This window comes from Falco cherrug, chromosome 6, assembly GCF_023634085.1.
Source record: "Falco cherrug isolate bFalChe1 chromosome 6, bFalChe1.pri, whole genome shotgun sequence".
Taxonomy (NCBI): domain Eukaryota; kingdom Metazoa; phylum Chordata; class Aves; order Falconiformes; family Falconidae; genus Falco; species Falco cherrug.
The window spans coordinates 56,002,143-56,027,449 of NC_073702.1; the positions used below are offsets into that span (position 1 = coordinate 56,002,143).

A 25,307-nucleotide genomic window follows, 5' to 3' on the forward strand; every position below is an offset into this window, starting at 1 on the left:
TCTAAAGCACATTACATTTCTTTCTAATGAAGGAAAAAAAATATGGTTCAGGAAAAGAAGAGTCATAACTTAAGTCTGGCATTTCTTTACATAATTATACCTAATTCAATGTGAATTACACTTGATGTAATAAAGGGATAGTCAGAAGAAAAACATTAGCAAAGAACATTATGAAGAATGTACCAGTCCACATCTACAGTTAATAGAATTAATGTTAAAAATTGTAAAAATAATTAAAAGTAGGAAGGTATAATAACCCCAAGAAACTGTGATCAAATGAATGCTGAAAAAAGCAAATAGCAGGTAGAAAATAATATTAATAATGTTGTCTTTCAATAGCCAAGTTGTCTTATAGATATGCTTTGGCTGACTGTAGCTACAGAAGCACCAACATTAAATGAACTGGTAGGATTTTCTCTTTGCTCTTCAGCGGCTTACGGTTAGCTTGCAGATGGCTTCTGTCTCAATGCATTTTAATCCAATCAACCCACCTCACTCTGTCCTATGCTCACCTATAAGAATGTTTTTTTTGGGTGAAAACCAGCTGCTTCTTCCTGCTGATGTTGGCGTACGGAATATAGCAACAGCTCTTCCTTTCAACATCATGTGTCCATGGCTCTCAAGGTCAAAACTGCTGAAAGTAAGGTAAAGAGAACTGAGTTTAAGTGTTGTATGTCACTAGACAGTATTTAGAGAATTAGCTATTTGGGGCTTGAAAGAGCTGTTGTTTTATTTTTTACAGTGTTCTTCAATGTTCTCTTCCTAAAAACCAAAATTAAAAGGACACTTTACACTATAGTGCTGGTAGTAAGTACTGCAAAGTACATCTTATAAAAAGGATTTCAAAATATGTGATGTAGTTCCGTTTATGAGATATAGTCCTTGGAAGTGTCTAATAAAATCCTTCATTTGATGACACCAGTGATTTCCTATGATTCTTTAAGTTGTTTTAGCATATAATAAATGACCCTATAATTTTTAACTTGTGCTTTTGCTTTGAAATATCTGAGGAATTAGAAAGGAAAAATAGTTTAAAAATAAAAACTATTCTGGGAATTTAAAAAAATATGTTTAAATTTCAGGGGAAAGATCAAATAAAAAAGCCCGAAGTAGAATGTGATACAAATGGAAAATTTTCAGAGGGTTTTCATTTTCATGTTACATGCATTTCCTTAGCTTACTTGACTGAGCAAAGAATGCTATACCTAATACATTACTACATCCCTAAAACAGGGACTAAGGATATTCTGGGCACAAAGAGAAAAATCCTGGGCCTTTGCTGCTGATGAAAGTTTGTCACTGACTTCAAGAGAGGCTAGGAATTGACCTGCTGTAATTAGAGGTCAACAGGTCATCAACACACTGCTGGTCTTCAGTGCTGTGATTTTCACTTCAGTCCTGTCTCACCACTTTTATTACAGTATGAATCTACATCTAGAGCAGATAAGGCTTCAAGCAGGCAGTTGCTAGAGGATGGGCAGTGGATAAAGAATTACAGGAAATGTGCATCTGCTCGGAGCAATGGAATGCAAATGATTCCCACTGAAAATGTGCTAAAGATTAAACTTCTGATGCTAAGGGATACTTTTTGGCGGTAGGAGGTTGCATGGCTGCCAAACTTGCACATGACATTGTAGTCAATTAATATTACAGTGCCATGGTGTACACCATGGAAAAGAAGGGATCAAATGGGTTATTTGGCCAATTTTCATTTAGAATAAGACCAAAGATGGTGGAAATAGGAAAGCTGTATTTAGCCCTTAGACCAACATGGCTGAAAATAATCATTCTCTGGTTTTGCTTGGCTTTGTTCTGATGTAGGCAAAGAAGAAAAGAGTAAGACTGTCCTGGGCATTTATTTATTGACAAATAGGTTTATACAGGCATGATTGATTTCTCTCCTATTGCATTAGAAACTAAAGCTCCTTGCTCTCTCTCTCTTTATGGGAGATAGATGCACTATTCAATATTTAGAATATTACAATATTTACAATATAAAAATAAGTAACTTGCTAAATTCACAGTATCCATGCTTCTGTCAATGTCAGACAGTTCTGTAAATGTCTTGTCTACCGCACAATCATTCAAAGAACTAAGACCAGAAATGGACATTAGAAATGTTTGAGTGAAGCTTCATCCAGAGAAGCATCTGGTTTTGCTTTGAATGCTCTTATTTCCAAAGCCAGTTTTTTCCACTGGCCGATTGCCTTTACAATTAAAAATATCCTTCAAGCATCTTTTGAATTTGTCTAGCTGTAACTTGTAGCTGTTTACTTTTTGTAGCTTTTCTGATAGATTAAAGAGTACTTAAGTACCTGGTATTTTCTGCCTGTGAAGGTACTTATCCATCATAATCAAATCAGCCCTTAGAGCTAAACAGATTGACCTCTTTAGGGCTGTAGCCCTAATGAAAAGAAAAAAAAACCAAAAAACAAAAAACCCCAAACCATCAGCTCCCTTTAGTTGCTCTTCTCTGCACCTTCTTAATTTCTTAACTTACTTTAAAAATTGCTGGCACCAAATTGGATGCCACTTTGTCTTTGCAGTGCTGTGTTTAAAGGTAATACTTCTTCCCTATTTCTATTCATATTCTCCCACTTTAAAACCCAAAGCCTTAAGGGCTTCTTTTGTGTTGCAGCCTTGCAAAAGCAACTCATAAAAGCTAGCTAGTGTGAGCTAATGCTCATCTACAGCCCTTTTCAGAGACACTGCCTTCTTGAATAAGGGCTCCTTTTACCAGCATATAACAAACCAAATCAAAATGGAAATTGCACTTTAGAGCTGGCTTACATTTTACATTTTTCACTGCAATCTCACCTGCCAACGGAGGTTTATTTAAAACTGGGGACTTAAAAAAATATTCCATACCTTTTCTTTTCTTTTTTTCCCTTTATTAATTTTGAATCACATGTCAAGAATATTATCCAAATTTATCCTCAAAATCCACAGCAATGATAAGGGCACTCATTACCAGTTTTGATAAAAATTCTTGAATAAAAGCAAATAAATAAAAAAAGCAAGTCTTTTTCAAACTTTGCAAAACGGAAATTAATTTGGAAACTTCACAGTATCATATACATTTGGGTTTTGGTTTCATTCCTTTATTTAGTCTTAGTTGTTCTCCAAATAATTCCTATTCCTTTTTAGTTATGAATATGCAATTATTTCCCCTACCTCAGTCCCTGTAACCAATCTACACACATGATTCATTTTATTTTTCTTCAGAACTGAGTCCCATTCCTCTATCAGCTGTTACCTATTTTTTCAAAAATTTGATCCCATTGGAAATATTGTCACCATTCAAAGAGATAAACTTTGGCTTCTTTTGCGCTGATATAATGATTCACTACATGCAGTCCACAGTCTCTGCTTGCCATTCTAATACACTGAAAAATTGCATTAAACCCCCAATATTTTACTACTTCATTTATGCAGGGCCACTTTTCATGGATTTACTTTTGAATGAATATCCATATTTGGAATATTTCATCATCTTAGTGCAAATTTTTTAATTTAAAATTTATTTTTTATCAACATAGACAAGAAGTCCTGTAAAACATCAGAACTTCCAAACTCACTTGCTGTCAGCTCAATTCCATTCATCTTAGGAAATTCAGCATGGGATCTTGCAGACCACATGAAAATGTGCAGGGTTAGGACCCATATTTACATGTCCAAGTGTATTTACGTTATAATGGAATCACGATAGTAATTATGTTCCCCTTAGATCATTATTGCATAATGGACCATAGTTTGGAGATCTATGGTGGTCTTACCAGATAAGTCAGGTAAACACACATTTGCTAGTTTCCAATTTTTGAATGCCAAAGTGGATGAAGGGCAAGAAAAGTCTTAAGTCAGCACATGTGTTGTACTTAGGCTAAGAATTTATACAATACTCTACTCCTAAAATGGAAACTGGGGTGCTTTAATATCAAAAAGTAAAATGTAGTCACGCATCCTTCCATTGTAAAGCACCATGTAGCACAACATTAAAGATGCACAATATGAAACTAGTAGCAATTGTTTCTACAGTCACTGTCTTTCTTATGACTGCTTTCTATTTATATTTTTTCAGAAGAAAGTAAAGAGCAGAAGATACAGGATGGAGGGGATAGGCAGAGAAGAAAATTACTACAGAGAGAGTCAGGAGTTAACAAAATAAGCCAACACAAAAGGCAAGAAACAGAGAAGTTAAGAAAGAGGAAAGGACAAAGAAGACAAGATAAAGCACTAGCTAGCGTAAGAAAATGCAAGACAATCTGGAGTCTATAGAAAAGAAAAACTGATTTTACTGAGCACTTTCCTGGCTGCAGTAAATATCTTCAGTTCCATGTTGTTAAGCAAGCACGCAATATTGCCAAAGCAGTTGCTCGAGTCTGGTGAATAGAGATCTCTAGTGCTGATGTCTAACATTTCCCTTTATAAAACAAAAAAGCCCAAATAAACATCTGGAATGTAATTAATTCATCACAGAAAAACAAATCAAAGTGTTCTGCATTAGCAAGACTATTATTATTACCAAAACATATTAACCTTCAAAACATAATTTTACATTATACTTATGGGAATTAATATAATCCTAGGGTCTGCATAATTCAGAAAGCCAACTTAGATGATCAGAGGTATGTTAACCATGCTTCACTTGAAAGGATCTCAAGGCATCTTATGAACTTTATCAGGTGAAGGCTCACAGGTTTTTCTCTGGCTGCATTGCTTCTGACACTTCAGTTTAGAAATGAAGACAGCGAAATGGAATGGAAAAAAATGATACCAAGGTATCTTAGCAAATATACATCCTTTGTATAATTCTCTAGATCGTGTTTCTCTTTTCTTAAAGACACAGTATTGGATCATAAGATAGTGGTTGCTTTATGAAACATATTTTTAGGGGTATTTTTCAATTTGGAGTTGGAATTTATTTAGAATAAATTCACGAACATTGAAATTTGAAAAATATTTAACAAGATATCCCTTGTTACTCATTTAAGTTGTCTACATCCTTACCTTTGCAAGTAAGCACTAGGGTGACATTTTCTACAGGATGAGAAACTTAACTTACTGCTTTACCACTTTCTACATTTTATTTGCATACGGTTTCAACATACTTGCAAGGATGGCATTTCTTTTAAGTTAAAAACTAGGCTTATTTAAGCATCTGAATGATCTTAAACTCTCAAGGTCTCCTGTGTAACAACTGTCAAGAAATGTCCTCATTTTCTGAACACTTATAAATTCAGTAAGTTCAATTCAAAACCAAAGAGCCATGCATTACAACCACACACTAGGAGCTGAAATGTAACAAAGAGCTGTTAGCAACTTTTATGTAATCAGCAACAGCAAAAATTCTGTCTAAATATTTTATTTTCTAAATGCTTCCCCCCCCATTATGATTGATAGAAATCTGGAACTGTTTTCTGACAATTACATACCTGATGTAAACACGGCATTAGGTTTTTACTGTCTTTTTCCCTTTGGAGGTTGTTCTGGTGAACCTGTTGATATGCATGGTAGTTTTCTACACTGTGTACTATGTGGTCCTATCTGTGTGCTTCGCAGTATTCAGGTAAGATTCCTTTGTCTTTAGTCTAATACGCTGGCATACTACAACTGGATATAATGGGTAGAGTGATGACTCTTTCAAGGAGGCATCCCGACTGGAGACATGCAGTCCCAGTTATTCTGTGAACATGTTTTTCAAATTCAGTTAAATTGTACCCGAAGCTTCTTTCAAATGCACAAGCTGGCAAACAAACTCAAAACTAATGTAAAATGTTGGTCCTAATATACTTCCTTGCACTTGCACTATGTAAATAAATGAATGTAACAGAAAAGATGACATGAAAAAAGGAAACAAAAGATTTTGTAGTCAATAAAAAAGATTAATTCTATTCCCTTTTGAAGTTATTAATTAGCATGTATAGAGCCAAATGTAATGAATAAAAATGGGCAGGAATAAGACCACAATACGGAGTGGGATGTAGAGAGCTTGTAAAAGACCACAGTATTCCATTTGAAATCATATTTAAAAGCACCCATAATATGTTATATAATCGCTAAAGCATTACTGAAAATCTCTGGTTAAATTTATTCCTTCTGTTTCCACAGGATTAAAATGTTGGATGGTTTGGCACCTTTTGATTTTAAGACAAATCCCTCGTGGATTAACCCGTATTATTTAGGTAACTGAAGTTGTTTGGTTTATTTCCTCAGTCAAGAAAATAGATTCTGTCTGGATTTAAATTCATCTTCCTTATGGACAGTATTTTGAAGCTATTTTAGTAATACTAATGATTTCTGTATTTTAAATGCTTATTCATCTTGCTGGCACTTCTCATTTCTGTATTGATACTTACTGTTCAAGTTATTGTCAGGCTTTTCCTTGAGTTGTTCTTCTGATCTTGCATCATCGGAAGAAAACGTGCTGCTTTGCTAGGATGCTTCTTTTGCATTGCAGAATAATTACCTATTCTCTGTGAAGTTCCTTCACAAAGTTGTTAAATTTAATTTTCATATTGCAGCAAATTTCTTAAGACTCATTGGATCCAGATCAGAATAATATGTCACATTTAACTAACAGAAATTTTGCTTTGGTAATGCCTGTATATAGGGGGCATTAAAATTTCACAGTTTGAATATAGCTGAATCCCTAAACATATCTTTATATATCTTAATTCGAATTTCTGCATTTTTGTTTGAGGGTCTCAAAATATATCCTTTTTCCTAAACTGTTGTCCCTAAAAAATTATATGCATACATGAAATTTTACCAGATTTGTAATCTATTTTACAAAGGGGAAACCACATTATCTGTCAGTAAAGTAAGTAAAGCTCAGAAGTAAATTGGTTGGCTCATCAGGTTAAAAAAGAGTAATAAAGATGCATGGATATTTGTGCAGTGTCAATACTGATTTGAGAAGAAAAAAGAACATTTGTAGCAGTGGAAAAGAAAATTAAGCCATATTCCATTAGAACTACTTTCCAGGGCCCTAATGTAACCACTGGATCTCAACATGATTATTTTTGCCCCAAACTTTATCACCTAGTTTGATGCAGCACGTTTATATGTCAAAGACAGGAACTATGTCATGCAGCTGTCCTTTCTGTCCACCCAATGAAATAACATGGAAAACCAAATATAACAGGATCTATTTAAAGGAGGCTACGGGCACAGACACAGACACAAAATGAAGGTCTCTGAATGATGTTGCAAATGAGAATTCCTTTACTCAGGAGTCTTACTTATGCCTGTTAAAAACAGAATTATGTCTTTAAAACATAACCTCAAAATAAAAATGGAAGTCAGCTCAGAACTAAGGTATCATTACTGGCCCAGTTTTGTAAAAACCTTTACAGAATATCTGTCTATACTAAGCATACTTTTTAAATTATAAAATTATTGGTACAATTTTAATGGATACTATCATTGTGAAATATGATAAACTAAAAATACTAAAATGCACTGTCAAATGTTAAGATTTTTGGAGTGTTATTTCCCCCTTTCCTAACTTTATTTTTCCAGTTACTTTTTTCTTAGTTTTTACATTTTTTTAAAGTGGTGGATGAAAAATCCATAATATTGTAGGAACTAATTGATCCTATAAAGAAAAGAATAAAATTGAAAGGCGCAGAATGCTGCCAAATGCATAAATTAAATACAGTGAAAAAATAATGATGGTCTCTCTAATCTCAGCTACCATAATCTTAGGTATTACTTTACTGCAACAGTAAAAGAAAGAAGTAATTCCATTTAAAATGTGACTATTATATATACCTGTGTACTTCGAGATAAGAAAAAAATGCATTTATATGGAAAATTATAAGACTTAGAAATGCACGATTATGGCCTGTTGTGTGGGAGCTCAGGACTACAGCTAGAAGAGACCTCAGCAAGTTGCCCATGAGCCAGCAGTGTGTCCTGGTGGCCAAGAAGGCCAGCGGGATTGTGGGGTGCATTAGGAGGAATGTGGCCAGCAGGTCGAGGGAGGTGATCCTCCCCTGGTACTCTGCCCTGCTGGGGCTGCATCTGGAGTGCTGTGTCCAGTTCTGGGCTCTCCAGTTCCAGAGAGACGGGGAACTGCTGGAGAGGGTCCAGCGGAGGGCTACAGAGATGATGAGGGAAATGGAGCATCTCCCTTACGAGGAAAGGCTGAGAGAGCTGGGCCTGTTTAGCCTGGAGAAGAGAAGACTGAGAGGGGACCTTATCAATGCATACAAATATCTTAAGGGCAAATGTCAAGAGGACGGGGCCGGGCTCTTTTCAGTGGTGCCCAGTGGCAGGACAAGGGGCAATGGGCACAAACTGCAGCACAGAAAATTCCATCTGAACGTGAGGAAAATCTGCTTTACCTTGAGGGTGACAGAGCCCTGGCACAGGCTGCCCGGAGAGGCTGTGGGGCCTCCTGCTCTGGAGACATTCAAAATCCACCTGGGTGCAATCCTGTGCAACCTGCTGCAGATGCACCTGCTTTGGCAGGGGGTTGGACTAGGTGATCTCCAGAGGTGCTTTCCAACCCTCACCATTCTGTGATCCTGTGATCATACATTTTCCATTCAATCCCCCTGCTATACCAGGTAGCCACCCAGCATAAAGTCAAACTTCGTCCTAAAAGTGGTTATTTTTGATCCCATTACCGTTAATAGCAAGTAAACAAGCTGACAGCTAAGCACCACTCCATTGCTGTGTCAAAGAGCACAGCTCATCAAATGCCATGATGAGGTCTGTCACCCTTGTCAGCATAGGTGCTCCGTGCCTTCCAGGCTGCTTTCCTGTCCACGGGGGAGGCACAGCTTGCCTGTGCCATTACTTTTGTGGAGCTGCACCCTGTGCCAGCAGAGGTGGTCAGCACAAGTGGGTGGCATGGCATGGCTCAACACACTCCAGAGAACACAGCAGAGGACAGAAATGCACCATTCTGTCACTGAGAGAAGGAATTTTCTTGATCAGATAACTTTAACAGTCTCTTTTGGCAGCATAATGTAGTTATTATCACTTTGCTGGTAATCCCTATACACGGTTTAACACAACACAGAGCTAGCTGCAGAATGTCGGGCACAGTGACAGCATGGTAGCTGTGGCAGCCTTGCTGTCAGCACTGAAAAAAGCCAGGCTCCTGGTTGGATGTACCATGAGATCCATATGAATGGATTGCCTCTGCTCACCTTGTAGGCTCTCTGCTCTATCTCCCTTTGCAAGTCTTAAATTGTTCCGAGATAAATAAATCTATCTATCTATCTATGTTCTGGTGTGTGTGTATATACATATATATATGCAATGAAGCCAACAGGGACAAAGCCATGCCATTTCTTACCAAACATAACTCCTTAAACAAAAAATTCTGTTTTGTATGAGACAAAAATTTTCTATGTCAATATCGACCAAGTCTATTTGGCATCATGTGCAAAAAGTGTGGATGGTCCATAAGTAAAATTTCCACACCATTTTTCCTCTAGGCTATGTAAACTGGTCATAATCCTGTCATTGGTCATAATTCTGTTAATCTTCATGTTTTTACATGAAATATCTAACATTTTAAAGTCTATAGGCAAATCAGGAAACAACCCATGCAGATGTCTGTGACAAAATTAGAAATGAACTTTATAACTAAAACATTAGTGTAATATTTGATCTTGTGAAAAAACATAACAACCTCTGACATTTTAACTTCCTATTGTTTTCATTTTGAATATGAGAAAAAGCCTTCCAATACTGTTTGATGTAAATATCCTATTTTCATTTACAGTTCTTGTGATATCATTGGAAATAACTTTCTTCATTTGTGGTTTGCTGTTTGCCCTGATTGTGGAAGAATGGGTTTGGGATTATGCTGTAACAGTTACTATTATTCATATCATCATAACTTCAGTTGGTAAGTAGGTTTACTGCTAAATACATGTATAGTATCACAAACTGAAGGACCAATTAACTATGATTCATCTACCATATTACTAGACTCACTCAATTTTTCCTTACAGCTAAACAATGTATATCTCTACTTTCCCTCCATTTGATTCATGCATGTATTTAAATCCTGCCATTTAAAACTTATTCCTAGTTTTGTTGCAGAATTTTCAAACCCTATTTTCTTATTAAAAAATCAGTGGTTTAGTTCATAATCTAACAGTTTGGATCAAACGGCTCCAGCCTAGATACAATTTCAGCATCTGTGAGGTATGTTTTTCACTAAAACAAGTCATTAATAGTTGTCCATGTCCTGACAGTTTTAAGATCTGCTCATTAACACTTCAGCTCCAGTTCAGAGTAAAAACAAGGCTTGCTTCAGCAAAGCCAATTCAAAGTTTTCAAGTTAGATCATTTGAACTAAATCTCATCAAGGAAAATAAAGCATTTTACCATCCAAGCATCTTTTTTTTCCCTGGAACTCTTCCCCTCAAAGGAAAGAAAAGGGAAAGAATTCACTGCTGCAAATGAGACTCGCCATCACTTTTTGCCAGCACCTGGTAACCTGCTCCCTCTTCTCATGCTGTTTAGCAGAACACTGCTATAGCTGTTTAGGAAATATACTTTAACCTCATCCTTGCCAGAAGCCACTTGGGGATTCTTTTCTCTTATAACAATGTGCTTAGTATGTTTATTCTAGAATTTAGAAATGGGGAAAATACCACTGAAAATTAGGACTCCTTTCGTAGTACATCAATTCATTTCATCTTCCCTTTTCCAACGCTTTGTCCATTTGTCTTTTAGCACTTTACACACACGGGGATTCCCCAGTTCCCATGACAAGTTAAACCAGAGACCAACAGAGTTCATCTTAGAAAATTGAGCATAATTTTTCATCTAGGGAATTTGATTTCCTGGAATTTAAATTACTGTTATTCCTTACAAATAACTTTGGTATTTTAATCAAGGAATTTACAAAAACTACAACAAAACCTGCTTTGTACATTATATATATGGGAAGGTATCTTCTATTGTTATATTAGATTATGCATTTTAATGTCCAAACAACCCCAGATTTGTTATTGTTTCTTTTAGATGGCCAACCAAAGCTCTGCTGGATGGCTCTGGGCTGCCAGCATATGCAGTGTGCCTCCCAGCTCACTTTACTGCCTCTACAGTCCTGCCAGCTGTTTGTTGTTTTTTGGGTTTTGTTTTTTGGGTTTTTTTTTTTTTGGGGGGGGGGGGGGGGGGGGGGAGCAACATTGGGTCATATAATGGCCCTGCAGTTAGCTGATCATACAGTGGGGATGCGGGTCAATTTGCACGAGGCAAGGGCAAATGCCTGGCACAGGAAAGCTCGCGCTGTGCAATAGTGCTAACTTGCAGTGCACAGCTCCAGCCTGCCTGTCATGCACTGCATCGCCAGGCAGCTTAATTTATTTGGATTGCAGCAATCTGTAGGCACTCTACCAGGGGATCAGTGTCTCTATTGTACTGAACTGTGTACAGGTAAGTAATAAAAAAGGCATTTCTTCCACAGAGAGTCTAAGAGGTCCATTTAGCACACACTTATTTTAAGGTTTAAGACTTGACTTCCAGTGGGATCACTCACCAGGCTAAGCTTAATGGTATGGCCAAGTATCTGAATGATCAGGACCTAAATATGCATTTGCAATTTCAATAAACGTAAAGTATATAATTTATAAAACATAACTAAGCAGACCTTTGATAACGTAATGTTTACATGTCCCCTTCCTTACTGTTTAAATATGTGTACTTCTCCTTGCAGTTATGTCTGAATTCCCCCTGATGTTACACTGGTGGCTGGCATTAGGTATAATTACATTCTTTAATTTAAATTGTTAGACTGTGTAGAAAATTAGTATTTACAGTATCAATTGTTTCTTTGTTTCTACTAAATGTCTGTTGTCTCACTAATTTGAGAATTTTCAACATTTAAAGAAATACATGCTTTTTATTTATATTTCTTTTAATGACACAGGCAAGTAACACTGGGCTAACATTTGCCTTACCTTAAAAAAATCTTGTGTTTTAAGTCCAGAGTGTACTTAGCTTATGTTAATCTTCTAAAAAACAGCAGATACACTCACATTCTTAAAATAAATCATGATTAAGTCCTGACTAATCAAACCATCTGACTTAATTCAGGTGTCAAACAGACAGTTGCCCAAACTAGTCTTCCTTGCTACCTTTTATAGTCAGTGGAAAGAAGCAGGCACCTTCAGAGGCAAGTTTTATAAACACTATGCACAGGTACTTACAGTAGATGAGATAAATCCCCATTGTTACATTTTCTTAGAGTGAATGGCAACCCCAAATTTCTGAATGTTTAATTTTCTGTAAAATGAAGAGCATAGCTTTGTACTAGAATATATTATCTTGAAAAATAGTTAAGGGAAAAGGACTGACTTCTGTTCTTTCTTATATGATGGATAACAAGGATTGACAGCTGCAATAAATTCCTAAATGATGGAGACAGGCAAATAAATTCCCTGTCCTGCAACTGGCTTTTGTATCAGCTGCTGCTGGTGTTGATATCTTTGTAGGTGGTTAAAGCTTTGGGAAAAATGTTTAAGTAGACAGGCTGTTTTTAAGAAATTGAAGATAAAAGAATGTCTGTTTAATATTTTAATGTAACATTTGTATTCCACTATAAAAATTAATATAAAACAGTCATATATTTTCTTTCAGGATCTGGAGTCATTTCAATGATTTCTGGAGGACAGACTTTGGCATATTGCTTGTTCAAAGACAACTTCATTTACCCAATTCTAGATGATTTTTGAAAAGAAAAATTAGAACTTGTTTTTATATTTATATTAATTCTATGATTTGATTAATAACATAATTAAAATTAAGTTAGCAACTGACTTTGTAAGGCTAATGTTTAGCTTACCAGACATCTTGTATCTCACACTTGTTTGCAGTGTCAATGTCACTACTTCTAGCTTTTGTATGTACATTTTCCATTAAGCAACTAATTAGACAGGTTATCTCTTTTTTAAAAAAACAAGTAAACCATAAGGAGGATGAGAGTAATGGTGCAACACTTGCAAAATCCTACAAGGAAAAGGAAAAAACCAGATCTGAATATAGCGTTTTCAGAGTGCTTGTTATCTGTTGTATTTTATGAAATGCTGACTCTAATTTAGGCTGGAATCTGACCTCTCACAAGCACTGCAAAGCTCTAAAGTCACCCTGTCTGGCATAAATCACTGTAGGTTTAAAGCAGACTTTACTGGCAACCCCCTGGCAAAGAATAATCTGTGAACAGCACATAGCTCTGCATCTCTTCCCGTCTTAAAACTCTCACCTAGAAGCTACCCAAGGAAACAGCAGGCAGACCTGCAATCCCCATGTCTGGTTGCTCCCCTTGCTTCCAGGGATTCCACACACAAATACTTTCTAGAATACCTTCAGGCTATTCTCTCATTTGCTAATGATCCATTTATGGTCTGGGGGTGCTGGAAGAAGGAAAAGCAAATACTACTGACAGCCACTTTTTTACATATCCCTTTCTCCCTCCCCCAGCTGCAAGGGGCCAATGCCAAAGCATGAGTTTATGGGCAGTGGTAATTAAAAACAACAAACAAACCTAAGTAGTGGCTTCAAGTAACTCTTTATCTCCTTAACCATAATGAAGTTGTAACAGGAAAATTGCTTGAAGGCAACTTCATCTTAAATATGATACCAGTGATTTGATTTCAACTGCACTTTGCTTAGAAGCGCAAGACTGGATTGCTGTTTGCACAGGAGTGCTAAATGTTTCATTTGCCTTAATCTTACTCAACAGATGATGCCTCTGAAGAATCTGTCCCCTGTTAATCTAATTAAACATCTTAAAATTTATTGCAAGTTTTAAAATTTTCAATTAAGTTTTAATACTGAAACTACATATACAGTGAGAAGCATTTTGCCATTTTGCAGAAGACACCCAAAAGAATGAGTTTGTCTCTCATGAATGACAGATATGGAAGTCATTTTAGAGAGAAACCAGGTATGTAAATCCATAACACTGAATAGATGTAGACTTTACAAGTTGTTCAGCATAATAGGCTGTATACTGAAGTCAGCAGAGATAATTCCAGAGAGTGAATTAACTGACCTGCACTGATCACTGGTCTGAACCAGGGACTGCTTTTAGTTTGACAGATTTGTATCTCCAGAAATATTAGTGTGCAGATAACTAACCGGTATTATTTGAAAAATGTTTGCACTTTTCTTCCAGATTTGTTTCAGTTCAGAGCTATAAAAATGGATGGGAAGGAAGTACCATCTAGTGTAAATTCATACCTCTGTCCTCGTCCTCACACTGTGTGTGTAGGTTATGTGCCATGTGGCAGAACATGAGTGGATTAAATATAAAGTTAATCCACAGGTGGAACAAGTTTCTATTTTTAACCTAACAGGATTTTCCTCTATGTGTGTCAGCCCAGCTGCACCTTGTTGTAGCTCTTTTGCCCAGTCCTGACAATTTAAACTTTTGTTTTCTATTTAAAATCTTCAATCACCAGCAAGAGATACCTTCAGACTAATATGACAAGTGCTTTAGTCCATGGATTTCTCCCAAGCATGTGCAACTAGGCCACTGCTAGCAAAACAATCACAGCAAGAACTCCATCAAGGATTAAAGCCTTAGTCCAGCTATTAGAGTTAATAGCTTTTTGCATTGCTTGCAGATACAAAATGGTGAGACAATTTCAGCATTATTTCTTTCATCTCTTCCATCACTTTTATGTTGAGCACCAATGATAAATGTTACACATAATGTTTAAAGTGTAGAGAAAGTTCATATTATACAAATAAATATTTATCAGGTAAGCAGTATGCGCTACACTTGTGTGGACATTACCTGGTTAGAAGCCTTCAAAGATAATATCTAATACTGTGTGGTCTCTAACTGATACACCAAAAGAGTACTTTTGAATATGACAAACCCGGCTGTTTCTGGAACAACAACAAAGTGACCCACTTGAGCAATTTGCATGTGACTAATTGATAACAGTAAAAACACAGGTGGGAAAGAAGAGCTGCTGGAGGAAAAGAAGCGCGTCGTATGTTTCGCAACAGACCTGCCAAAGACTACAAGAAAAGACCGCTACAGAAAGCAGAAGGAAAACAGAGAAAACAGCAACAGGGATATGTGTTTGAAAAAAATGTCACAATGAAAGCAAGAAACAAGAAGACATAAATAGTAAATATCAGTGAAAGAAGTAAAAATCTACAGATTGAACTTGTAGCATTGGAGTCTCGTGACATGAGACTTGTATGTCAGTTGGATGCCGCAATCTTTTCTGCTGTATACATGATTTTAGAAAAGGTGGGCTCCACATCTATAGTTACAACTATAATCTGTGATGTTGTGCCTGGGGCTTCTGACCCAGGATTTTCAGAATTCTTTGCTCTCTGCCTCAGCCAGGCACAGGAATATTGTCTAATTTAGTTGGTGTGGGATCGATGTTGTTATTTAACGCCTTGTATGCCGTCTAGTAGTCACGAGTTTGCACAGATATCTGTGGGGGTGTAAACAGTCTAGAAAACATTACAAGCAGGTGGAGGCTTTATCTACTCCCAGGCAGAGTTTGCAGGGAAGAAGGTTAGAAGTTGCAAACATTAGGTACAGAAATCAATGGAACAGTACACAAATGGCATAGCTTAATAATACCATACTTAAAGTAATTTTAAGATTTTTTTTCAGAGGGAAGAAACTCCCTTTCATTGTATCCAACCACCTACTAAGACTCCTCAGTTCAGCCCTCTCTCTAAATGGCTCTGCATTCATTCTTGTTCCAAATGGTGGAATTTCTTATAACAAAAAACATGAGTGAAATGTGAGGGTTTTGGAGATTCTAAGCTTGTATTCCTATGCTAATAGCACTGCATTCAATGTAATGTCAGAGTTCAAACCAATTCAGAAAGTTGTTCTGGGACCAACAAACTAACTCAAATTTGTAAAATCAGCCAAATACTGAACTGTGGAGTACAAAATATGTAATGATTTTTAGTTGGCATTTTTGTAAAAATATGGGTTTAAATACTTCTCATTTCCTAGTGAAGCAGAGAGCTGGTTATTCAAACTAAGCCTGTCATTTTTCCAGCTCTGGAAATTGCTTGATCAACATTTCCATCCCTTTTTTTATTCAAACTTTTAAAAGCAAGCAAAACAAAACCCTACAGTACTCACTATTTCTGTATTCCTAAAAATACCAACAACTACTGCACCAATAAATACAGAAAACACAGTATGCATAATACTAGATCACCAGCAATGAGTGGCTGAGTCACCTGCACTGGAGTCTCCTGCATTGGATATTCAGGCACAGGATTCCTGTAGCCTGTAGTCCCTTGATTAGAAACGGCCATCATAACCCAGTGAGCTTCATTAAACTGAGAGAGCATGTGAAAACCTTACCTATTCCTCATCCTGTCATCTGCTATGTATGTTGTCACACCATAAAGTTAGATCTTCGTTAATCTCCGTGGGTATTTAAAGCTCTATTTAAATATTTTGTATCCTCCAAATGTGACTGACTGAGAATATTTATTTCTTGGCTTAAGATCCTGTGTAATGATCCATCTGCTCGGTAATGGCTAATACCCTAATCTCTTCTTTTTGTGAGCTAATCAAGGTCCCAGACAGCATGCAGTCTCATTAGATGTCAGAGAGGATAAAGGTCTTAGGAATGGTTATAAAATTTGATGGTTTAATTAATACCTTTATTATTGGCTTTAAACCTTTTAGTGTGAGGCTATGATTTTAAGATGCAGACCCGTGTCCCAGCCTCTCCTCTGCTTAGGGAGAATGATATGGATCCCTTTAGAGTCCCTCTTCAGGTGCACTAGGATAATTATGCCTATGCTGTAGGGCAGGCATGCTCTGTGAAGGACTTACATCCTACTTCATCCATTCTCCATGAAGAGGACCGAATTACTACCTTGCAGTCATCTCCCAGTTCACACACTCTGGTTTCCTCTGCCTACAAGGGTGAAAGAAGGGAAAGATGTGTGCTTGGATGACATCCTGACATAGCTGTGGCATGGCATTGGCTTGGACTGGGAATATGGGAAGCAAAACTAGGACACCAACTATGGACAACCAAAATCTGATGAAAGGCCTTGGCCCCAATCTTTAAAGGTTGCCTACGCCTAGAAAACAGTCACAATCAAATACGATGGTTAATTGGAGCCTGTAAGAAGTATGCAAGGTACTTTCAGTCTCTTGCTGTCATTGTCCTAAATCCAAGATAGTCATAGCCTGGGCATTACTTTTCAGTATTTTCCAATGAAAATAAATCCTAATATGAGATTATTTCGTATGTATTTGCAAAGTGATTTGTAAACAAAGGGTCCACTCCTGCTTCCAACAGCAAAGGCCCCATTATCTCTATTGGAGCAATACTCTGTCAAAGAATCACTTATATGTACCCAGACCGGCACTCAGAGCTCAGAGACCCATCACCAGATTTTCAGCATCAAAAGGGGAAGTGTTTAAATATAACATGGGTGATGGCAAAATGCTCATATACATTAAGAATTACGAACTTCCTAGCAGTCTTCAGACACCTTTGCACTGAAATTACATCAGTAGCTTTCAAAATACGCTGAAAAAGTGCTTTGACTAACTTTATAACCTTGATGGGGGTCCATACAAAGATGTACCATTAAAAATGACAAAAAAGATCAATGTGTTTGATATCTATTATGATATTAACCGAAAAAAATATATTGTAGATATTAGTCAAATTACATGAGCAAATTCAATAGCAAATAATATTTACATTAATATGAATTTAGTATTTAAAACTAATCTGAATTCTAAGGGATTGTTTTAACACCACTTCACTGGAAAATTATAGTGAATCCCACGAAAGCGGGGAGTATTTTTTAGTACGTTCCCAGGGGCAAGAAGGGCAGACAGTGAGTGGTAAAGGCAAAGGGAAACAGGCATTTCACGAACATAGCTGCTTCAACACCCAGAAGAATGAAAGAGAACTTGCAGGATATGAACCAACTTACCTAGCTGGGAGCAATTTTCTGTTCTAATGGGAGATATGGTGCTGGTAACTAGGTCCCAACAAAATTTTTCAGTAAATCATCAATACACAAAAATCCATTTTAAGACAGCCAAACCCACCTGTGAACACAGTTAATTAACTTTTGCTTGAAAAAGAGAAAAGGTGAAGAGTGTCAATGTCAGTCCCAATAGATCTCAGTTGTTCAGGTTAGACTCACAAGGATACCAACATGAAGAGAAAGAGAGGGCTGCAATGACTGTGGTGGATACATTCATATCTAAAGCAATAAACTCTCTACATCAAATTAATCAGTCAATTATTTGGTGTGCCATATGTTCCAGCAGATTTTTAAGCATGCAACCCTTGCTTTAGAAATTAATTTTATTTCCTGAACATTTGCCATTGAAACATTTAAAGAAAAATGCAAGTTGTAATTGAAAAGCAACTGCTGTTTTCCATTGTCAGGAAATGAAACAGCGTTGGCTCTTCAGGTTTTGAGCAAATAAAATCAGTTTTGTTTACAAATAAAGTTGCATTAAACTGAAATTTTCTCACATAAGTCTGCTTAGACCAGAAGGTATTTTTATTGAAAAAAGTATTTTTTCCCAAATGATAATGTTTCATACCTTATTTGTTGTATGTATTTTTAGAATGTGTTATGTATCACTAGATAACATTTGCAGACTGTTCCAGTTGCCGAGGTAACTATGTTATTTTAATGATCAGTGGAGAGGATCATTATGTAAAACATTATGTTAATTTCAAACACAGAAAATTGATGTCTTGCTGTTACCTTGAAGCTGCACCTTTTTTTTTCCCCGCAAAGTGCCTTTTTCCATGAAAATGAGTGGTGTAGCTAAGTGCTCAGATATCCTTTTCATACTGATTCAAGTTGGCTTTGGAGGCAAGTAAGACCAAAATGACACCTGACAATGAACTAACAGCAGACTAACAAATTTCAAACCACCATGGTTTGTACAGAAATAGTACAGGAAAAATTGTTCCGTATCATTTTATCTAATATACATGGACAGCTGGTGGGAATTTTAGGAAGACACCTATCTTACATAATTTCATTTTTAACTTTGAAATATATTATTGCTTAGTTGTGGAAAGCAAATTATAAAGCACGTGTAAGTATTGTTTATGCTTAAGTATGTGTAAGTGTTATCCATGATACAGCCAACTGATTAAAAGATTAAAAATCTTATATTAAAATTTTTCTGCTTTTATTAAACTATGTATCTACTAGATTACTAGATTATACCAGCAGTACAAATGCCGTGCATTTATGATTTTATTGCAATCATAAATGCTCTTTCTGAGGCTGCAGCAAGAACCTTGCTGATGTTAGTAGCCCATGGTGCATTTCTGTTCTCAAACCTGCTTTCTCCATTAAAAAAAAAAAAAAATATGTACATTTCAAAATTATCAAAACTAAGTCTCACACAAATTCTAGGACTCGTAACGACAATTGCTGCTACAGCACACCAGCCTCACAAATGCAGATTGTCTTAGGCTACCAAATACAATTCAGCTTTGTCACCACAATCTTCTTTTGCCTCTTGGGAGTTCTGCCTACAGACTGTGTTAAATTATGAACACTTCACTCTTTAGGAGGAACTGCATGCTTTTATGTATTAGAATGTGATATGCTCAAGACATCTGAGAACTGCCATATTCTCCTGACACCTCATCATAATCACCTGATCCATTTTAGAGTCAGTGAACTCTTCTGACAATACTCTAAGTGCATTTTGATGGAGACTGTTCCTCTTCACTCCATGGAGCTTATTCGAATCCTTTCCCAAGGATTTCCTCTGCAGGCAAAGCTCTGACTTCAAAAGGCGATAGCTCTTTCTCAGACTCTTTACCCATAATTACACCTATTACACTGTTCTTCTTCTATTTCAACCTCATGACCTCGTGCGAGCTTTGCTGATTTGTATACATCCCAATGAGTACTGCAAGCCAAAAATGTAAGAATGTGAAAAACCAATATTGTACTAAATCAACTAGATACTGTAAAAAGAACATACGATGATACAGCTGGGAATAAGTCACCTATTAACTAATAGGATTAGGAATTAATTTCCCCCTTCCAAGAGCTTATGCCTCACTTGTCCACTGTGTACAATCAAATACCTTCTCCTGAAAAGCTTTGCTTTCATCGTTAGCATGATGAAAATAAGTGGGCTAAGTTTTCAACCCTTGTAATGGTTCAAAGTTTCTGATGGGTAGCCTTCTGCTAGAAAATGCTGATTACACAAAATCTGTTTCAAAGAAAAATTATTTTTGTAGAAATTTGTTGACAGAATATAATCAAAACACATATGTTATCTTGTTGACTACTGAAATACACTGGAACATGAAGTAAAACAAGTAAAGTCAAACAATGGAATAAAGCAAAACAATAATGAAACAGAACTCCTAAAGTGTACATTTTATTTTAAACATTTTGATAGGTTCTTTTAGAAATTGTAATACAGACTTTTCAGAATTTTTGTTTTATGGAAAGTTTAAATTCTTGTAGGGGGAAAAAAAGAAAAAAATGAGTATGTCAGATCAATTTTTAGCCTAGTAAGATGATTCATGTGTTTTTGGGAACAGGCACTTTGAATTATAACAGTGTTGTTAGATCACAGCTACATCATATTTTTAATCTTTTTGTAATGGGTTTGTTATATGAATAAATACAAGCATAGAATTAGCAAGTAAGGATTATTTAAGAAGTGCTAGCGAGAAAAAATGAATTTTAAAAAGAAATATGAAAAAGGGGATCATCAAGTACAGAAAAGAAGCCAGCTGTGTTAAACCTGCTAGAGGTGAAACACTACCTCTGCTCCACTGATGGAGCAGAGCTGTGAATGGTGTAGAGCAGCACAGAGCGTAACAAGTTAGTAAGTGAAGGGCATGTATTTTCGAGCAGTAATTGACATGAGCTGAGAAATACAATAAGTACAGAAAGAATTTAAAGAGAGTAATGACAGTAATAAACCCAGAAAGCTCAAGGATATGGGATATAAAACTGTATGTACAATGGGCCAAAAATGTCCAAGTTGCAATATTTATATACTACCAAAAAAAAAGATCTACTTTAACTATCATCTACATTGTGTCCTGTATCTTTACAGAATCTCTGTATTCTGTCTGGCTCATCAACAAAAAACAAACACACTTTTCTCACAAGTCCGATACTGTCAAAAATGTGCAGACAGATGGGATTTTAAAGTACAGCAAAACACAAACTGAGTTAAAATTCTTACCGTCTATGGGGATTTCAAATCAGTTCTTCCCAGAAAAACTGAAACACAACTTACAGTAGCCAGTTTAAGAGTGTACGGTGACTGAATAGTAACTTGCAGGTACAACCTTCTAATTTATATCAAATATTTAAACTGTATCTTTGTGGCACTACTGACTTCTAAGCTATCCACAGTCCCCAAATACTTCCTGGCAAACTGGAAATATTTAATGTACTGTCATTTCTCTTTGTTTTTAAGTTTTGTTAATTTGAATGTTATCAACACAATTAAATGCTTCATTAGAGGAAGTCATTACATCAAGCATTCCATGTCAGAAAATAGGGAACACTTTTATTTGCCACCTTTCCTCAGGTAATTTTACGTGTGCATTATGATCATCTTTGAATTACATTCAGTACATATTACTTTGTCAAGGGTCTTGCCTGGTTCATCGCCCAGGGTGGATACCCAAGAGGGGGACAATAAGGCTGAAGGGGTATTCTCAATCTGGAGTGTACCAGAAACAAAGTAACTAATATTCATAGATTTGAACACCTGGAGTTACTGTTCTGATCATCTGCTCTGCGATCATCTAGGCTCATCTCCACAGTAACAAAGACCACACAATTCTCTCCAGACCCCCAAAGAGATTTAGACGTTCTTTATATGTGGTTTACATAAGCAAGTCATCTAGTGCAGAGCTGAAGTTTCAAGAGTGCAAGATTCAGCAGTGCCTTGTATAAATTGCTTCAGCGCCCATACAAGAACAAAAAAGGGGTTTCATTGTTCCCAGCCTGAATTTGTCTAGCTTCTGCTCAGTCCTTGGGATCTTCTCATATGCCTTTGGTACATTAAAGAGCTCTCTGCTACGACAAATCCTCCTGCGTAGGACCTTAGATACCATCATCAAATCATCTCTTCCTCCGCCCTCAGCTGAGCCGAGCAGGGTGAAGGCGTCAGCTCCACACGGTGAGGCAGCCGCCCAGGCCTGCAATCGGCCCCCTGCTCCTCGCTGAGCTCTGCCCCACTGCGCACACAGGCACCTGCAGGTCCCGGCCGCGCCACACGCAGGGATGGGACCGTCGCCCTCATCCCGCGGGGCGCTTCCACCCTCCCACCGCGCAGCCGCTGCCCCCCCCCCCACGCCCCAAGCGCCAGCGCCCCCTGCGCGCACCAGCTCCTCCCGCCGCCCCCGCCTCGGCTCAGGGAGGGCTGCGCCCACCGCAGCGGCAAGCGGAGGCCCTGCCGCCCTCCCCGGGTCCCCGCCTCGTCCCGACGGCTTGTGGCGGGAAGGCCGCCCCCACCAAAGTCGAGTCCCTCAGGGAGGCCGCAGGGCCCGGCCCCAGCGCTCCTGTCCTGAGCAGGCCCGCCGCCCGACGGCTCACGGTGGCCCCGGCGCAGGCCGGAGCGGAGGGAAACGGGCGGGCGGGGGGTGCCCCGACGGCACCGGGCGGAGCGGGGCCCGGCCGCCCGCGGCAGCGGTCCCTGCGCTCGCCCCAAACGAGGGTGCCCTCACGCCGCCCGGCCCCGCGCGGTGGGAGCGCTGCCCCTGCGGAGCGGACGGCGGGGGCGGGGGAGGTCGAGGTCGGGCGGCCCCGCGGGAGGGCGCCGGCCCCGCCCTCTGCCCGGGCGGGCCCCTCCGCGGCTGGGCCGGGCGCCGGCCGTGTCTCCCTGCAGGGCGGCGCTCGGCGCGGGCAGGTGCGCGGCCGAGAGGCGAAGCCGCTGCCGCCCCGAGGGGACCAAGGCCGGGGAAGAGCCGCTGCGGCGGGAGTCCCCGGAGAGCGTCGCCCTTCTCGCCGAGCGTCCCTTCCGCCCCCGAGGCAGCGGCGGGAAGGTGATCCGGAAAGATGGTGACTGTGGTGACGAAGCTGGTGCATTACCTGCACCTGAGGTAAGGGCGCAGGAGCTCGGCGACCGCCCTGCTTCTCCCGGCGGGCGCGACACCGGGGCGGCCCTGCGCCCGTCCCGCCGGGCCCCGCCGCGGGGTCCCCGCCGCCCGCCCACGCGCCGCGCCGCCGCCAGCGCCGGGAGCGATCGGGGGGCGAACTCCGGCGGCTGCGGCAGCAGCGCTGCGGGTGGCACGGGCGCGCGTGGCAGCCCGGGCGCGCGTGGCAGCCCGGGCGCGCGTGGCAGCCCGGGGGCGCGTGGCAGCCCGGGGGCGCGTGGCAGCCCGGGGGCCGGCGCCGCGGGTGGGCGCGTGCCCGCTCCCGCAGCCGCTGCCTGCCCCGGCAGCCGCTCCCACGGGCGCGCCCGCGGCTACGGGCTCCTTCCAGCCGAGCGTCCTGCAGCGCCGCAAGGCGCGTCGTGGGAAATGCCTGTTACTGGTTTATAGTCTGGGAAGTTGATGTCCCTGCAGCGCCTGTGTGGCATACTTAGAATAGCATGGATTAGACAAATTGCCTATTTCTTCTTTTTTTTGTACGACTTCTGGCAGGATACTCTACTAAGCCGTTTTTCCCATTGTTATCTATTCTAATTAGAATTTAGCAGATAAATGCATATATTTTTGCTCCGAGTGGAGAGAAACCAAAGAAATATGCAGTCCGGGTGGCGTTCCACTTGTATTCTGTTGAATCACAATTTTTCTCCTGTATATGAACACTTAACGTGCATCAAAAGACTTGACAGAAAACATGAAGAAAATGTCTCAAGAGAGAGCATACACTAAGCCAGAGATTTAATTTGTGAAAGCAGTGATATTTTGTGCAGCATTTTCACGTAAGGTGCGCCAGCTCTAGCAACTGATTTCATTAGTTAAATTTTCCCAAGTTAGCCATCGGAATGAGTGGAAAAAAGGACAAACTAACTTTTTATTGATGTGATTTAAGGCTTGTTTCCTAGGATATCTGCATTTTGTAGACTTTTCTGAACAACTATTAAAATAATAATACTTGGGCATGAATTACATGAGAGAAGCATGTAAATGTCACCAGTTTCTAACCTGTTTTTTTGCAATAGGATATTTTATCTTCTAAAACTGTTTAAACTATCCTGCAAATCTAACAAAATCACAGCCCTAATTTTATAAATTTGTGGAGTTTTATACTGCTATTCCTTTGCTGGGCAAATAGAGAAGGAAGTCAAGATGGAAAAAATTTTGCCAATTCCTTATGCCTGCCTCTCTTCCCTTGTCCTCCTCTGAACAGTGGTTATTTGTTTAGCAGCAAATTACTGCTGTTTTTGAACCAGGGCTTCATGGCTCTATTTGCATTATAAACATCAGTCAAAAAAAATCTCAGCCTCAAAGACTTTATAATATAAAGGGAATTAAAATAATGCAGACAGATGGAGGAATGCAGCAAAGTGATACAGTTATGTTCTTAAACCAGCAGCAGCCTGATCACTGTCAAATGTTTTGTAGATATCATGAGAAAAGATGCAGAAGCTAACAAGTTTCATAAACTTAAAGGAAGATTTTCTCTTACTGGGTGAGCATCGAGGCATTGAGAAAGTGTGATGAACATATCTAAAAAATTAATAAATGCATGGCCGGTGGCCTGGCTGAAGGCAGAATTCAATTACTTTAGTGCTGACTGAAAGATGGCAATAGAATTAGGGAAGATGTTTAAAAGTCCAGCAATTCGTTTCTATAGTAGAAATTGAGCTATTGGAGATGTGGCTGCAAAGGGACTCAGTAAACGCAAAAGGTGAAGAATTTAATTTTACTAGTCCTGAATGAACATGAATTAGGATAAGTTTCCGTTTGCCAAAGCTGAAGAAGAGGATAGATACTTTACTGAGTAATGCTAGAGTGATAAATAGTGGCAGTATCTGAAAGGACATAAATGAGTAAGAGGTGTTCCCTGGAACTGGTACACATCAGTGGGACAGTGTATTTGCGGGCGGAACAGATCAGGGAAGGGTGCCAAACAGCTACTATGAAGCATTACCTTGTGCTTACTCTGTGCCTGCATTAGCAAGTGACCAGCAATGTAACAATGAACACAGAAAACAGTAAAGTAGAAAATAAAGTGCATACATATGAAGTTGTCTGACATATTCTTAGAATACTATTATTTCTGATTAAACCACTTTAGCAGGCTTTTGGCTACCTATGCTGTAATATTTTTTTCTATACGTGAGGATGGAAGTAGTTAAAAATCAGTTAACAGCAAGGAAACTGAAA

At 38.9% G+C, this 25,307-nt stretch overlaps 2 protein-coding genes across 8 annotated transcripts in view; both read left to right on the plus strand.

The window, feature by feature from the left end:
* The first annotated feature begins 434 nt into the window (after positions 1-434).
* Positions 435-17,230, plus strand: TMEM244 (transmembrane protein 244). Of its 7 annotated transcripts, XM_055714894.1 has the most exons (7): positions 454-645; positions 4,683-4,778; positions 5,481-5,566; positions 6,109-6,182; positions 9,743-9,868; positions 11,690-11,734; positions 12,613-17,230. In XM_055714894.1, the coding sequence occupies exons 2-7, from the start codon at positions 4,758-4,760 to the stop codon at positions 12,705-12,707; spliced, it is 447 nt and encodes a 148-aa protein (XP_055570869.1). In that variant the 5' UTR covers positions 454-645; positions 4,683-4,757; the 3' UTR covers positions 12,708-17,230. The 7 variants fall into 7 exon arrangements, with proteins under 7 accessions (XP_055570870.1, XP_055570867.1, XP_027666247.1 ...); XM_055714891.1 differs by lacking the exon at positions 4,683-4,778 and having other exon boundaries at positions 449-640; XM_005432846.3 differs by lacking the exon at positions 4,683-4,778 and having other exon boundaries at positions 461-645.
* A 5,580-nt stretch (positions 17,231-22,810) lies between these two features.
* ARHGAP18 (Rho GTPase activating protein 18) overlaps positions 22,811-25,307 on the plus strand; it is a 101,083-nt gene continuing 98,586 nt past the window's right edge. Inside the window, exon 1 of the mRNA XM_055714479.1 lies at positions 22,811-23,072. Coding sequence (XP_055570454.1) covers positions 23,029-23,072 — 44 coding nt within the window. The 5' untranslated portion in view covers positions 22,811-23,028. The remainder of the gene's footprint in view (positions 23,073-25,307) is intronic.

What these genes read in the sequence shown, in the direction of transcription:
- TMEM244 (XM_055714891.1), top strand. Translation starts at nt 452, where the DNA reads ATGGCTTCTGTCTCAATGCATTTTAATCCAATCAACCCACCTCACTCT. An exon ending in TATCATCATAACTTCAGTTG is followed by an intron (nt 9,869 to 11,689) that starts GTAAGTAGGTTT and finishes TTCTCCTTGCAG; the next exon opens with TTATGTCTGAATTCCCCCTG. An exon ending in ACACTGGTGGCTGGCATTAG is followed by an intron (nt 11,735 to 12,612) that starts GTATAATTACAT and finishes ATTTTCTTTCAG; the next exon opens with GATCTGGAGTCATTTCAATG.